Source organism: Podarcis muralis, chromosome 6, assembly GCF_964188315.1.
Source record: "Podarcis muralis chromosome 6, rPodMur119.hap1.1, whole genome shotgun sequence".
NCBI lineage: Eukaryota > Metazoa > Chordata > Lepidosauria > Squamata > Lacertidae > Podarcis > Podarcis muralis.
Window position 1 is genome coordinate 14,881,413 of NC_135660.1, and position 15,428 is coordinate 14,896,840.

The window sequence follows — 15,428 nt, forward strand, 5'->3', positions numbered from 1 at the left end:
GTCCTCGTCAAGCTTTTCTTCCTCCACATGCCCCAGATAAATGGAAGCAATAGACTTTTGCTTTGTTTTCCTATTTAATAAGGACATCCTAACAAATAAAGTGAATTAAGCCTTCCTTTATCCCAGGAGATAGTGGCCAAACCAGATTGGGGTTTTGCCAGTGGTCCCAGGTTCAGTTAAAGCAGTGTTTCCCAACCGGTGTTCCGCGGCACACTAGTGTGCCGTGGAACGTTGCCTTGTGTTCCGTGGGAGGGAGGCGGGCGAGTCGGGCGGCGAGAGGCGGGGCGGCGGCGGCGAGCACACGCGGGGCGGCGAGCGAGCTCCCTCCCACATCCCATCGCCGCTCGCTTCAGCCGGCCTACTGGAGGAAGGCGCGAAAACCTCGCGCATGCGCAGGCCTTCCACCTGCGACAGCCCAGTAGGCCGGCCGAAGCGAGCGGCGATGGGATGTGGGAGGGAGGGAGCTCGCCGCCCCGCGTGTGCTCGCCGCCCGACTCGCCCGCCTCCCTCCCATGGCACACCAGCCTACCTCCGTGGGAGGGAGGCGGGCGAGTCGGGCGGCGAGAGGCGGGGCGGCGGCGGCGAGGAGAGGCCGCCCAGCGCGGGGCTCTCGCCGTCTGCCTGTCTGGCTGCCTGCGAGCTTGGCGGGCAGCACTTCCGCCCGCAGCGCCCGCCTCGCGGCTCTCATTCCCTGCCCCTGCCAAAGCTCACCCAGCCAAGCCGCGCTCTCCTTCCTGCCTCGCTTTGCTGCCTCCTCCCCAACCCACCCCCAAAGCTTGGAGGTTCCCCGGCAGGAAGGAGGGAACTTAATCCTCTCCAAGGGCTGCGGAAAACAGACATGCCAATGGGGGCTTGCCAGCTCTTCAAGCGCCGCCGGCTTTTTTCGGGAATTACCGCCCGCCGAGCCCGGTAACGCTGACAGGCCGAGCCGCGGGGCTTGGCAGCGCAGCCGGCAGAGTGTGGGAAAGGGCGGCCGCCACGCGCCGGGCAAGGCGAGACTCGACGGGGAGGACACCGGCAGCAGCACCCCCCCCCCCAGAAACCCGCTCCGGGCAGGTAATTCACAGAGAGTGGACAGAAGGAAGCCTTAAAGGGCTTCAGCCTCCCAGAGTGGCGGGGAATAATAATAATAATAATGATAATAATAAAAATGACAGGGGGTGTTTTTCTAGGTGAGGGGGTGGGGACTGTAATAACAAAAAAATCAGCTCTATATCAACCGCTGTTTTGCAATGAGGAATTGCAAATAAGGAAGATCAAAAGGAGAATGTTTTTTTGGGGGGGGACTCTCTTCCTCTTCCTCCTCCTCCTCTCGTTCTTGCTCCTCTTCCTGGCAAAAGGGCTGCTGAGACCCCTTCTCTCTTGGGTGCCGGTGGGTGCTGTGACGTTGACGCTGCTGTGGCAAGTGCCTTTACTTAGCAGAGTGCATTCCCCTTTACACAGGAGGGGAGGGGAAAAAATTGAAACTTACACTTTTGTGCGTCCCTCCCGGCGCGGCGCTGCGCGCTGACGTCATGGGGCTGTAATGGTGGTGTGCCTCAAGATTTTTTTCATCAAACAAGTGTGCCTTTGCCCAAAACAGGTTGGGAAACACTGAGTTAAAGGGCCGTTAGACAAAGAAGAGATCTTCAAATCTCAGATGCAGTGATTTCAGCAAGCCGGGAGGAGTGTGTGGCCATTCCCTAAGTTAACTTAGAGCACAGTCCTGAGGATCTGGCAGCAGAGGGGTCTGTCAGTTAGTCAGATTAATTTGCCAAAAGCCGTTCATCATCACCACACACACAAAAGATACAGTTAAGTTGAGGCATGTTTTAGCATAAGTAGTCTCAGCACACTGGACCCCGTGTTTATTTCTATTTTATTTTTTAAACAAAAATTATACACCACTTGATTGTAATAAAACATCGAAGCAGTTTACAAAAAACAAACAAACCCCAAAATCCACACCGTTAAAATTATCAGCGGAAGACAGTTAAAAACAGGTATTTTCAAATATTAAAAGATCAGTTAAAATCGGCAATGAACTAAAAACAGACTGAAACCCATGTAACTTCTACATGATTGGCTCAGCTTGCCTAAACAAGTTTTTAAGCAGGTAATAGAAAGAGAACAGCAAAGGCACCAGGCTGGTATCAAAGGGCAGGGAGTTCCACAGTGTAGCTGCTGCTAAAATATTGATTTTGTACAACTGTGGAACGATAATTATGTACAAACTGGTCCCAAGCTGTTAAGGCGCTTGCATACTAAAAGCCAGCCAAAGATGATTCAGTTCCAGTAACATTAGATCAGCCCTTCGCAACTGTCAAGCATGAGACTTTTCATCTCAAAGTTGTAGGTTTGAGTCCCACGTTGGGTGAAAAAAATTCTGCATTGCAGGCGATTGAACTAGAATGATCCTCGTGGTCCCTTCCAACTCTGTATGTCCTGTCCTGTTTATAGTTCTTCCAGGTCAGTGGGAACCAATAGGAAGCTTGGGTCGGCAATGTAAATTTGAAGCCTAGGAATCCTTTAGCTTTCAGGAGATAGTCCAACCCCGTAGGAGAGAGATTGCCACACAAGACAGCAACCCCCAAGACTGATGCCTTTCTGCTTCTAATGCTGGAAGCCCCTGACGTCCACCAGACTATAAATGCAGCCTGAAACCCATGTGTCGTGGCAGTTCAGCCCAGTTGTCTTTGCTTGTTGACTTCTCCCTATGGAGATGATACACCATTAGTGGGCAGTGCCTGGTATGATGGGTCACGATTTTTTGCAGGTCCAAAGACCAGGATAAAATCCAAACAAAACAACTTCCAGTGTAATGTAGTGGTTAGTGTGTTGGGCCAGAACCTGGCTGACCACTGCTTGACATTGGGCCTGCCACAGCCTCTCAGCCTAAACCTACTTGGCAGGGTTCTTGCGAGGATAAAACAAAGAAGGGGTCTGCCACCTTGAGCTCCTTGTGTAGCCTTATTGGAGTTCACCGATTGGGCCTTTGTTGCTCCCGGACAGGGGGAAGGAAGTCAAATGACGCCGAGGGTTGGTTCAGAGAAAGGCACCTGCGTGGTGTGTCCACAGCATGTACAAAGAAATGAGACATTTCATGCAGTATATATATCCTCCAGGCACCCTCTCCCCCTTCCCCAGGAATCCAGCCACATCAGCTTATAGTACATGCAGGTTGACATCACAGATGTTCCTGCTCCGGCACTCTTAACCATAAAAGGGATTTCCTTCCTGCACTCCCGACCATAAAAGTATATTTCTGTTCCTACTCTTATCTTGGAGCCAGAGGTCACCATTTCCGAGAACACACTCTGGCATTGTTCCCAGACTTGGGTCTGTGCGTCTTTTGTGGTCAGGACGTAAGATAAGGTACAGACATGTCTGTGTCTGTTCTACTGGTAAAGTCAAGGTCAGCCTTGCCGTCACAAACTGATAAAGGAGAGAGCTGTGTTCTTGTTATGCATTTGCTCAACGGCTCAAGTTTATGCATTTTAGCTAAGGAAAAATAGGGACTTTGGTGCAGTTTAAAACTGCCTGCACAGTCAGTTTTTGGGTTTGGGAAACCCATTCCTTCACTTGGAGGCCAGGGTTCAAATCCTTGTTCCACCACGAAGCTTACTGGGTGACCTTGGGCCAATCACTGCTTCTCAGCCTAGCCTACTGCACAGGGTTGTTGTGGGGAAAGGGGGAAACCAAAAGCTCCATGAAGAAATATTATTATTATTATTATTATTATTACTATTATTATTATTATTAATAATAATACCCCACCCATCTGGCCGGGTTTCCCCAGCCACTCTGGGTGGCTTCCAACAAAGATTAAAAATATATTAGAATGTCACACATTAAAACCTTGCCTGAACAGGGCTGTCTTCAGATGTCTTCTAAAAGTCAGATAGTTGTTTATTTCCTTGACATCTGATGGGAGGGCATTCCACAAGGCGGGCACCACTGCTGAAAAGGCCCTCTGCCTGGTTCCCTGTAACCTCACTTCTTGCAGTGAGGGAACCACCAGAAGGCCCTCAGCACTGGACCTCAATGTCCGGGCAGAACGATGGGGGTGGAGATGCGCCTTCAGGTATACTGGGCCGAGGCCATATAGGGCTTTAAAGGTTAACAGCAACACTTTGAATTGTGCAGTGCAAAGCAATGAAATAAAAGATGGGCATTAAATGGAATAAACGAAACAGACAAATAAGAATACTTATATGCTGCTCTTAATCATTACTTCCCTGCCACTGAGTAATACTCACATTTAAGTGTCCAAACTGGAGCAGTCTGGCTGTGAGTTTGATCACAATGGCCAAGGATGCAGAGAGCATGGCAAGACTGGAGCAAATGTCTAGTATCTGCAGCGCCAGGTGGTACCACTCGTAGCCTGCGGGGTCCTTGCACACGGAAGCAAACTTGCCATAAGGAAAGGGCAAAAGGACCGCATAACCAAGGTAGTTCATACCCGAAACTCCGGCGAAAGAGTAGTAGCAATAAGGTCCAAGAAGGAGGGATGCAAAGGCGATGGCACCTTGAACTGGAGAGCTGATGATGTTCAAGATGCTAAAGGTGAAAGCGGCTTCCCACTGGAATGGAAACAGAAGCATCTTGTCTTATCTGGCTAATGGCAGAGATATATTAGGTGCTTTAGAGCAGGGGTCAGCAAACATTTTCAGCAGTCCACTGTCCCTCAGACCTTGTGGGGACGACTATATTTTGGGGAAAAAATATGAACAAATTCCTATGCCCCACAAATAACCCAGAGGTGCATTTTAAATAAAAGGACACATTCTACTCATGGAAAAACACGCTGATGCCCAGACCGTCCGCAGACCGGATTTAGAAGGCAATTGGGCTGGATCCAGCCCCCGGGCCTTGGTTTGTGTTATGTACTGAAGTTCTCACCCTTGGCCAGCAGGGGGATACTGTAGATAGTTTTCACTCAGGTCCACATATGCAAATAAGGGATCAAAAGTGACATTCAGTGATTGGATAGTTACAGAAAATGGTTACTGTTGCGTTCTAGTGGAGCTCTATATGAGCAGGCTGGCTGAACCCTTCAGTTCAGTTCTGTTCTGGCCTGTGAATAAACAAGAGCTGTTTGAAGAATCGCTGTGTCGTCTGATATGTTCACCCACAACTTAACAGTTTGCCTACCCATGCTTTAGAGGATGGTGTGAATCTGCCCTAACCTCTCCCCCCTACATACCCAGACTCCTTCACAGCAATCTTACTGTGATCCTAGAACAGTATAATGCTCAGTTAAGCAACCCATCTCTCTCAGACTGTGTACAGACTATACTTTTAAAGCACAATGCCGCCCTCAAAGAATTCTGTGCACTGGGGTTTACCCCCTCACAATTCCCAGAAATCCTTAGTAAACTCTAGTGCCTAGAATTCTTTGAAGAAGGAAAATGTGCTTGGTATGCGCTTTAAAAGTTATGGTGTGTGCACAGCCTTCTGTATTGACTCCTCTAACTTAACCAGAGTCTCAGAGGAAGGCCGCCCCAGCTCTGCTTCCTGAAGGCAGCTTATTAAAGAAAAAAGGATACTAAAAAGCCTCTGTGACAGCAATACTAATTAAACCCAATCAATAAGCATTAACAATAAATGGCAGGGGAGGGTAGCAGTGCAAAAAAACCACAACATATGCAGTGTTTATGGGGGTAAAGTATAATCTCTTTCTTCAAAACAACTACCACCTTTTGTTATTGGCAGAAAAAAGAAATGTACCCAAACCTGCAAAAATCCCATAAGGATCATTTTGCGAGGATGGGGTTATTATTTATGCACTTTCCATATATCAAGGAAACTGAAAATAATTAAAAAAGAAGAAGGTTCCACTAGTTTGATGGATTTTATTGGTTCTCACAACATTCCCTTTCAAGTCAGGAAATATCGCTGGATCCTGCTCAGTCTTGTAAATCTGGTAGAATGTTTTAAAGTGTGCCTGCTTTAAACCTTGTATTCTTTATCTGATCTGTAGCTTAAGGCTACAGCTGTGTGCCTTTTCTTCCTCAAGAGCCTATGCCTGGATTAACTCTGCCTGCCTTCTGCCTAGAATGTGGCACTGTATAGAATAACCACATAAATTTACCAGGTATCTCTGGGTCCATTGTTTTTCAGCCAGAGCAACCAGTACACCTGCAATAACAGCCTGTAGACAGAGGGGGAAACACATGGTTACACATAATAAAGTTAGTAATGTTTAATAGGCCTTTGTTCTCTCCAAAGGACTTTGCAAAACAGACTCCTTTAAAAGAAAGAAATCGCAACGCAAGGAAACAAACCCACTATGTGAAGCATGCAAAAGCAGAAGCTGATGGAAAATAATTCATTCTATTTTTAAGAAAGCCCTTCTATAGGTTACTACTATAGGACAGATAGATCCTGTTTAAGGGAGTAATCCTATGCATAATCCTATGGAACAACTGATTGGTTCAAAATTGGGAAAGGAGTACGACAAGGCTGTATATTGTCCCCCTGCTTATTTAACTTACCGGTATATGCAGAATTCATCATGCGAAAGGCTGGGCTGAATGAATCCCAAGCCGGAATTAAGATCGCCAGAAGAAATATCAACAACCTCAGATATGCAGATGACACAACCTTGATGGCAGAAAGTGAGGTGGAATTAAAGAACCTTTTAATGAGGGTGAAAGAGGAGAGTGGTGGAATTTGCTGCCAGGGAGTGTGGTGGAGTCTCCTTCTTTGGAGGTCTTTAAGCAGAGGCTTGACAACCATATGTCAGGAATGCTCTGATGGTGTTTCCTGCTTGGCAGGGGGTTGGACTCGACGGCCCTTGTGGTCTATTCCAACTCTATGATTCTATGATTCTATGAAAATATGGTCTGAAGCTAAACATCAAAAAAACGAAGATCATGGCCACTGGTCCCATCACCTCCTGGCAAATAGAAGGGGAAGAAATGGAGGCAGTGAGAGATTTTACTTTCTTGGGCTCCATGATCACTGCAGATGGTGACAGCAGTCACAAAATTAAAAGACACCTGCTCCTTGGGAGAAAGGCGATGGCAAACCTAGACACAGCGGCGTAGCGTGGGTTGTCAGCACCCGGGGCAAGGCAAGTAATTTGCGCCCCCTAACCCGTGGATTTGCGCCCCCTAACCCATGGATTTGCGCCCCCTAACCTGTGGATTTGCCCTAACCCTAGATGTTGCGCTCGGTGCGGCCGGACCCCCCTGCACCCCCCACGCTACGCCACTGCCTAGACAGCATCTTAAAAAGCAGAGACATCACCTTACCAACAAAGGTCCGTATAGTTAAAGCCATGGTTTTCCTAGTAGTGATGTATGGAAGTAAGAGCTGGACCATAAAGAAGGCTGATCGCCGAAGAATTGATGCTTTTGAATTATGGTGCTGGAGGAGACTCTTGAGAGTCCCATAGACTGGAAGAAGATCAAACCTATCCTGAAGGAAATCAGCCCTGAGTGCTCACTGGAAGGACAGATCCTGAAGCTGAGGCTCCAATACTTTGGCCACCTCATGAGAAGAGAAACTCCCTGGAAAAGACCCTGATGCTGGGAAAGATGGAGGGCACAAGGAGAAGGGGACGACAGAGGACGAGATGGTTGGACGGTGTTCTCAAAGCCACAAACATGAGTCTGACCAAACTGCGGGAGGCAGTGCTCTGGTCCATTGGGTCACAAAGAGTCGGTCACGACTGAACGACTAAACAACAACAACACCTACGCATAAAAGGCGGGTATAGAGGATAGCTCAGTTGGCAAAGCATTAGGCTCTTAATCTCAAGTTCGTGGGTTTGAGCCCCATGTTGGGCAAAGGTTTCCTGCATTCCCACATTTTGTGATGCAGCTCTCCAGCCAAATAATGTTTATAGAAATGCATTTATTAGTGGATAATGTGCATGGAAAGTGAACATGCTTGGGGAGAAATACATGAGAAGTTGGAAAAAATGCTTAAAACCCCATTAACGAAAAAACCAGAGGCTTACATACTGGGCCCATTAGGAAAAGAAATACCGAAATAAAAAAAAAGAATTTTCTTATATGTGACCACCGCAGCTAGGATAGTAATAGCATCTAAATGGAAAGCTAAAGAACTACCTATTAAGGAGGAATAGATTCTCAAATTAAATGAATATTTAAAATTGGCTAAATTAACAGCATCTATACGATAGGAGTCAAATCAAAAAACTAAAAAATGAATGGCAATGCTTTGATGACTATATGACAAAATACTGCTCTAAAAAAGACATGCTAATATGCTTAGACTAAGAATGTAAATGCATCAAAACAATAATCTATCAAAGAGATATACTGGTATATGTATATAGAGAAAATAAAAACAATCAGAATGCAATGATAAAGGTAAAATTGATTCTAGAGAAGACTAGTAGCGGGGGAGGGAAGCTAAACAGTGTGGTGAGTTTGTTTTATTTTGTTTTATGTTTCTTTCTTTAGGGATATTGTATAATGATTTAATGTTTCTTTTCTGTTATGGATTATTTCTCTTTCTCTCTTGAATTGTATGACAGAAAATCTATTATTTTTTTTTAAGTGAACACGCTAGTGAAAACAGCATATGAAAAATGCATTACTTTAGGAGAAATTGCTTTCAAAAATGCATACGTTTCTTTAAATTGCGTACAAAAATAAGTTTAGGAAAAGAAATTTGCACCAAACTGGTTGAAGAATCTCTGCGATCATTTTTTGGTAAAGCAAGCAAACCGTGAATTGCTGCAGAAATGCAGAGAACAGAGTTTAAGATTGGAAAAATGAGAAACCGAAAGAACGGAAATTGACTGGTTCTGCCCCCCCCCCCCGGCCCCCGCTACTGCAGCCCAAGCCTTTGGATGAAATTCCCCAACAGTTTCAAACAGTTTCCTCTTTCAATAAGCCTTTTAAGCTGAGGTCTTCCTAGACTGCATCTGCATTGGAATCGTGTTAAATATGCTTTAAAAACAATTTTACTGTAGTATTGCTTGTTGCTTGCCCTCTCCCCCTGAGCTCTCTTGGGGTGAAGGGCAGGATATAAATTTAATAAATAAAGTATGTAAGGGCAGTGCAGACCCCTGTGGAACTCCATAACACACAGGGTGGAGCACAACTTCCCCAGCCCTGCCCTCTGAGAACAGGCGTTGAACAGAGTTCTTAGGCAAAAGGAGCTTGAAATCGAGGTCTTGGCACCATGTACTACTGTAGTGTAGAGAGTTCCCAGGAACGAAAGCAGAAACATCTGGAGAAACTGTGCTGGCTGGGGCTGATGGATGCTGTAGACCAAAACATCTGGAGGGCACCCGGTTGGGGAAGGCTAATCTGGAGTCACGGGAAAGGTTGGCAAAATTCATCAGGCAGAAAGAGAAGAAGAAACGTTGCACAGGGTCCAAGAGGGGTTTTAGCCAGAACAAATAAGACAGCAACGTAAGAACATTGGGACGAGCCAATGTAGGAGTCAAGAGTGGCCAAACCTCTTTTCCCATCTGCTTTTCCAAGCGAGACTCCCTCAATTTACACATGTGGTGGAGGGAACAGAGAGAAAGAAAGCCAAGAGGGATTAGTTCATCCTCAGAACTGGGCCAACTCCAGCCAGGGAGTTTCAGCTATTAGATGATCAATTTCAACTTTGCTGCAAATGTGCTGCCCAGTGATCTTGTTTTCTCTCCCAAACTTCGCAAAACTGCACTTGTTTACAGATAATGTTGTTGCCTTTTCTCCCCTCGAGCCAGCCCTAACATTTTGTTTTCATCTCTAAACACAAAGGGAGAGGAGGGATCCAACATTGCGTCAAAGCCCTTAGCAGTGTAACATAGAAGTATCGACCAGAACCTGGTGATTGGGTGGGATATTTCAAATCGATATGGAAAATTCGGGGGAGATGTCTGTATGTGCATTCACCCTCTCTCACATAGGGGCCAACTCATGGGGGGACTGAGCTCCCTTCGCCCCCAATAAAATATTTGAGGGGGCCAACCGCCCCCCAAGGTTCATGGACATAGCCATTCAAATTGTGTATATGTGCCTCATCTTGTGATAGAGGCCTATCAATGGCTACTAGTCATGTAGATTACATTTGGCAAAGATTTCTTTCACCCATTCTTGAAATTCCAGAACCTTAAAAGGTTCCAGATTAAATGTCAGCAACAAGGCAGATCAGCAGCAATGTTACTATCGTTTCCCAGTCATAGGTAAAGGGATCCCTAACCATTAGGTCCACTCGTGGCCGACTCTGGGTTTGCGGTGCTCATTTCGCTTTATTGGCCGAGGGAGCCGGCGTACAGCTTCCGGGTCATGTGGCCAGCATGACTAAGTCGCTTCTGGCGAACCAGAGCAGCACACGGAAATGCAGTTTACCTTACCTATTTATCTACTTGCACTTTGACGTGCTTTCAAACTGCTAGGTGGGCAGGAGCAGGGACCGAGCAACAGGAGCTCACCCCATCGCAGGGATTCGAATTGCCGACCTTCTGATCGGCAAGTCCTAGGCTCTGTGGTTTAACCCACAGCACCACCCGCATCCCTTCCCAGGCGTACAGCTATATAAATTTAGATATAATTCAGTTCTGCCTACCAAAGCTCCGCTCCAGATGGGAGAAGCAATGCGAACGCTCCATCCGGCAAACCATGGTTTATAGGAAAAAACAGGGAAGAAGGCGATAATTCCAGAGACGATGCTTAGAATCCCAAAGGAAATCAGCATTCTTCCAGTCACCACAAAAAGGCAGCCTGCGTTCATTATGAGCGTCTCGCTCTCTGCCTGCTCTCTACTCACACCAAGGTTTTGCAATAGGAGCCTGGGCACACCACATACTGTCTTGGAGACAGTAGTCATGATACTTTTCCGTTGTTTGCTTCCTTGAATGAAACACGCCCAAGGCACTGAAAAAGATTCAGACAGCAAGGCCTCTTAGTACACCCTATAAGGAATGTGATCCATCCCTTGGGCTCAACTTTGTGTCTGGGGGTGGGATTCCCACAGAGAGTGTAGCAGACCCTCCAAGTGTCCCTATTTTCCAGGGACAATCCTGGATTTACAGAAGCCGCCCGGTTTCTGATTTGTTCCTGGAATGTCCTGATTTTCCTTAGGACGTCCTGATTTTCACCAGAGAAATGTTGGTGGGTATGGAGTTATGTGACCCCCGAGCCAAGGAGATAAGTAACTAACTGGGTTAGCAGAGTTAGCGGAGTTAGCGGAGTCTGTAACCTGAAGCGTATGTAACCTAAAGCGTATGTAACCCAAGGTAAAAAGTAAAGGTAAAGGGACCCCTGACCATTAGGTCCAGTCGTGGCCAACTCTAGGGTTGCGGCGCTCATCTCGCTTTACTAGCTAAGGGAGCTGGCATACAGCTTCCGGGTCATGTGGCCAGCATGACTAAGCCGCTTCTGGCGAACCAGAGGAGCGCACGGAAACACTGTTTCCCGCCGGAGCAGTACCTATTTATCTACTTGCACCTTGACGTGCTTTTGAACGGCTAGGTTGGCAGGAGCTGGGACTGAGCAATGGGAGCTCACCCCGTCATGGGGATTCGAACCACCGACCTTCCGATCGGCAAGTCCTAGGCTCTGTGGTTTAACCCACAGTGCCACCCGCGTCCCTTAACCCTAGGTACCACTGTATTATTATTATTATTATTATTATTATTATTATTATTATATAGAACCAGTGCTTTTGCCTCTAAAAAAATATTTACGGGTACTCTCATTTTCCTACTCATATTGAAATACTGCCCCTCAACGAGGCCAAACTTAGATTCACAAAATGTTTAGGGGTATGTGTACCCTTGCGTACCCCCAGGGAAAAAAAGCACTGAATAGGACATCCTTATTTTCTTTGGCGAAGTGTTGGAAGGTATGGTGTTCCACTGACCTTCAGCCAGGATGTTTTTGCTGCCAGATAATTCAATGAAAGTGAGGCTTCTCTTTGCCCTTCACAGAATATTCAATGCCACGCTCCCCTTCCAGGTTATCCAGGGATCTGGAGGCAAGGAAGCTGCTGAATGCATCCATGTGGGGTTAAGTGCAGTACAGAAAAGCTTCTTCACACACGAGGTGTGGAAGACCCTCACAATCATGGCAAGGGCCACGCTCATCGTGACATATTTGGCATTATCATATGCATACTTGAAGTCTGCTGGGAAGTAGAAATAGGGACGTGTTTAGTTGTAGTAGTAGTAGTAGTAGTAGTAGTAGTAGTAGTAATTTATTATTTGTACCCTGCCCATCTGGCTGGGTTTCCCTAGCCACTCTGGGTGGCTGCCAACAAAGATTAAAAACACATTAAAAACTTCCCTGAACTTCAGATATTCTCTAACTGTTAGGTAGTTGTTTATCTCTTTGATATCTGATGGGAGGCGTTCCACAGGGTGGGTGCCACTACCAAGAAGGCCCTCTGCCTAGTTCCCTGTAACCTCGCTTCTTGCCATGAGGGCCGCCAGAAGGCCCTTGGCGTTGGACCTCAGCGTCTGGGCAGAACGATGGGGGTGGAGACGCTCCTTCAGGTATACTGGACCGAGGCCGTTTAGGGCTTTAAAGGTCAACACCAACACTTTGAATTGTGCTCGGAAACGTACTGGGAGCCAATGTAGGTCTTTCAAGACTGGTGTTATGTGGTCTCGGCGGCTGCCCCCAGTCACCAGTATAGCTGCCGCATTCTGGATTATGCCCCATGGGCAGCTCAAGGTGGGTCTAGTGTTGGAAGTACAACAGCAAGGACCATCTAGTCTGTAACTTGGGGGTAATTCTGCTATTGGTCTGTCTGACAGCAGACTATTGGCATGAAGTTCTGGTCAGTTGGGAATTAGCTGTCAGTGAGGAAGACAGTTGAGATTTAACAGCTGGAGGATTTGGGGTCGGGGAGTGGTTCTGAACTAGTTTTCTTCCTGCGTAGGCCTGACCTAAGAAAGAAAAACCTTTTGGTTTATTCCTCCATGTGTTATATGCTGTTTTTGTTCAGTTTACGTCAGGGAAGTATTATCAGTTTCTTTTCTCCCCGCACTCCATCTGCTTAATCCCAGTCACTCTGCTAATACCTAGATGGGTTGCGTTCGAAGTGTTTTTGTAAAACCCGGTTTTGTTTTCGAACTGCAAATGCAACCCGCCCCCCCCCCCGCCCCCCAAATACGTCATTTAGGTGATGATTAAAAAGCTCCTCAGGCAGCAGAGCACCATCAGAAATACTATCATTCCAGCTTGGTTCAAATAAGGGTTAACACAAATTCCAAATGAAAATGGAAATCGTAACATTAATAGAATCAGGATGTTTGGACCATGTGTTCAGCTCTTGAGTTACAAATAATTTAAGATTACTAGTGAAAAGCAATGAACTTAAGACACAGTCATCCTTAACTTGGCTGATTTATTGTGTAAACCTTTTTGCCCATTTTCCCAAGAGGAGTGACCACTTCCTGGTGTACACAGAGTTATTGACACTCTGGCTGAGTCACAGCCATTGTTTCCAATTATGCTCTGCGGAGCTAAGATGAAAAACCAACATCCTATGTATCCAAATAAGCCAATAATACTGACTGACAGAAAAGCAGGAAAATGAAAGTATGTTCTCAGCTTGAGATAGCACTGGCTTGTCGTTATTAAATATAAAAGCTTGGTTAAGGGAGCCTCAGAGGGAATGTTGCTTTCTCGTGTTTTATGTTTACCGCCGGCTCTCTCTGCTCAATACATGAAGGATTCTTCTTTGGGCCTTAGAGATGTGAAAGCCAGAGGGCGGAATGGGGTGGGGGCTGGAACGGGACATATTTTTCCATGGCTTCAAAATTTCCAGAAGTGTTGCATCTCTATTTGGGCCAACATCAAAATTCATCTAGAGCAGCTTTCCCTGGCATGGCTCTCGCCAGATGTTTTGGACTACAGTTCCCATCAGCCTCAGCCAGCACGAGAAGCGGAGAACAAGGCTTCTGTAAACATCTCATTGCTGCAAAGTGGGGAATTATGGCAGGCGCCGCAGCAGAGATAAGCTGTAGTTCCTGAAATTCTCTCTCAAGAGCCCCGTCCGCCTGCGGTTCTGCTCAGAAGCTCTTAAAGTCTAGGGCTTGGCCTTGGCCTGGATTCAAGTAGGCCGGAGTCTAGAAGGAAATGTTGGGAAAAAGCTCCACCGCCCCTGCTTTTGAGAAGGAGCAGGCTCGTGTCACCCCCTGGGCCAGCCTGCAGAAGGGATGCAGACCCTCCAGGTGTAGCTGGACTACAAATCCCATCATCCTTGCTTTCTGGCCACGCTGCCTGGAGCAGATGGGTTGGAACAGTGATGGGGGACAGAAAGGCTCAGGTTCAGTTCTTGGGTTAAAAGTATCTCCGGGCATAAGTAATCTGTGTTGCTGGACTGTTAACTCCCATGCGTCGGCCCATGATAGGAGCTGTAGTCCTACAAACTTCTGGAAGGCCACAGGTTGCTTATGCATGCCTGTGGTAGATCCTAATTTACAGATCTCTTGTTCTGCTTCTGACAACATAAGTGTTAAGTTGTGGGTGAACATATCAGACGACACAGCGATTCTTCAAACAGCTCTTGTTTATTCACAGGCCAGAACAGAACTGAACTGAAGGGTTCAGTCAGCCTGCTTATATAGAGCTCCAGTACAACGTAACTGTAACAATTTTCTAAAACTATCCAATCACTGAACGTCACTTTCGAGCCCTTATTTGCATAACTATCTACCGTATCCCCCTGCTGGCCCAGGGTGAGAACTTCAGTACATAACAATAAGAGCCCAACTAGATCAGCCCAAAGGCCTAGCAACTCCAGCCCTATGGAGCCTATGCTCCATGAATTTGTCTAACGATGGGAATTATAGTTCCAAAATATTTAGAGGGCCACAGAATGCATGCCCTTGGTCTACTGGGATTTTATCTCCCAATGCTTCACACACTGCACATATTTAAAGTGCATACCTTCCCCTCCCCTGAGAATCCTGGGAGCTGTAGTTTGCCCCTCACAAAGCTACAATTCCTAGCACCCTTAACAAACTACAGCTCCCAGGATTCTCGGGGGAAGTCATGTGTTTTGATTGTGTGCTTTAACTGTTCAATGACGTCCACAACATGAAGATTTCTATGCTTTCTTCTTAAATTATTAGTTGTTTCTTCTCACCGCAGCGTATCAAAACCCACAACGATAGCTTCATCCTTGTCAGTCAAATGGGTGATGGAAAAGTCCTGGTCTTAATTAAACGACACTTAGCAAGCCCCTGCCGTTTCCGGCAATGTTCACGCATTATTGCACTCGCAAATGCGTGTTTTGCCCTCTTCAGACTTAATCATAAATTCTCCTCTCTTCATTTAGCATGTTGGTAAAGCGATCCATGCGGAAAATGATAACTTTAGTGACTCTGTTAGAAGCAGATATTTTACACAAGATTGCACGCACGCTCAGATAGGCAGGCCAGAGACTCAAGAGACCACGACCCCTTTGAAAGATGCAGAAATGTCACATGCAGATTGTAAATGTAATTTCATGCCTTGACT

General features: G+C 46.5%; 1 protein-coding gene across 1 annotated transcript; it reads right to left on the reverse strand.

Annotated features, from left to right (window-relative positions):
• Positions 1 to 3,925: 3,925 nt before the first annotated feature.
• Positions 3,926 to 10,916, reverse strand: TMEM212 (transmembrane protein 212). The gene is made up of 3 exons (XM_028728489.2): positions 10,525 to 10,916; positions 6,074 to 6,133; positions 3,926 to 4,562 (listed from the first exon to the last, which is right to left on the reverse strand). The coding sequence occupies exons 1-3, from the start codon at positions 10,783 to 10,785 to the stop codon at positions 4,203 to 4,205; spliced, it is 681 nt and encodes a 226-aa protein (XP_028584322.2). The 5' UTR covers positions 10,786 to 10,916; the 3' UTR covers positions 3,926 to 4,202.
• Between the last annotated feature and the right edge of the window lie 4,512 nt (positions 10,917 to 15,428).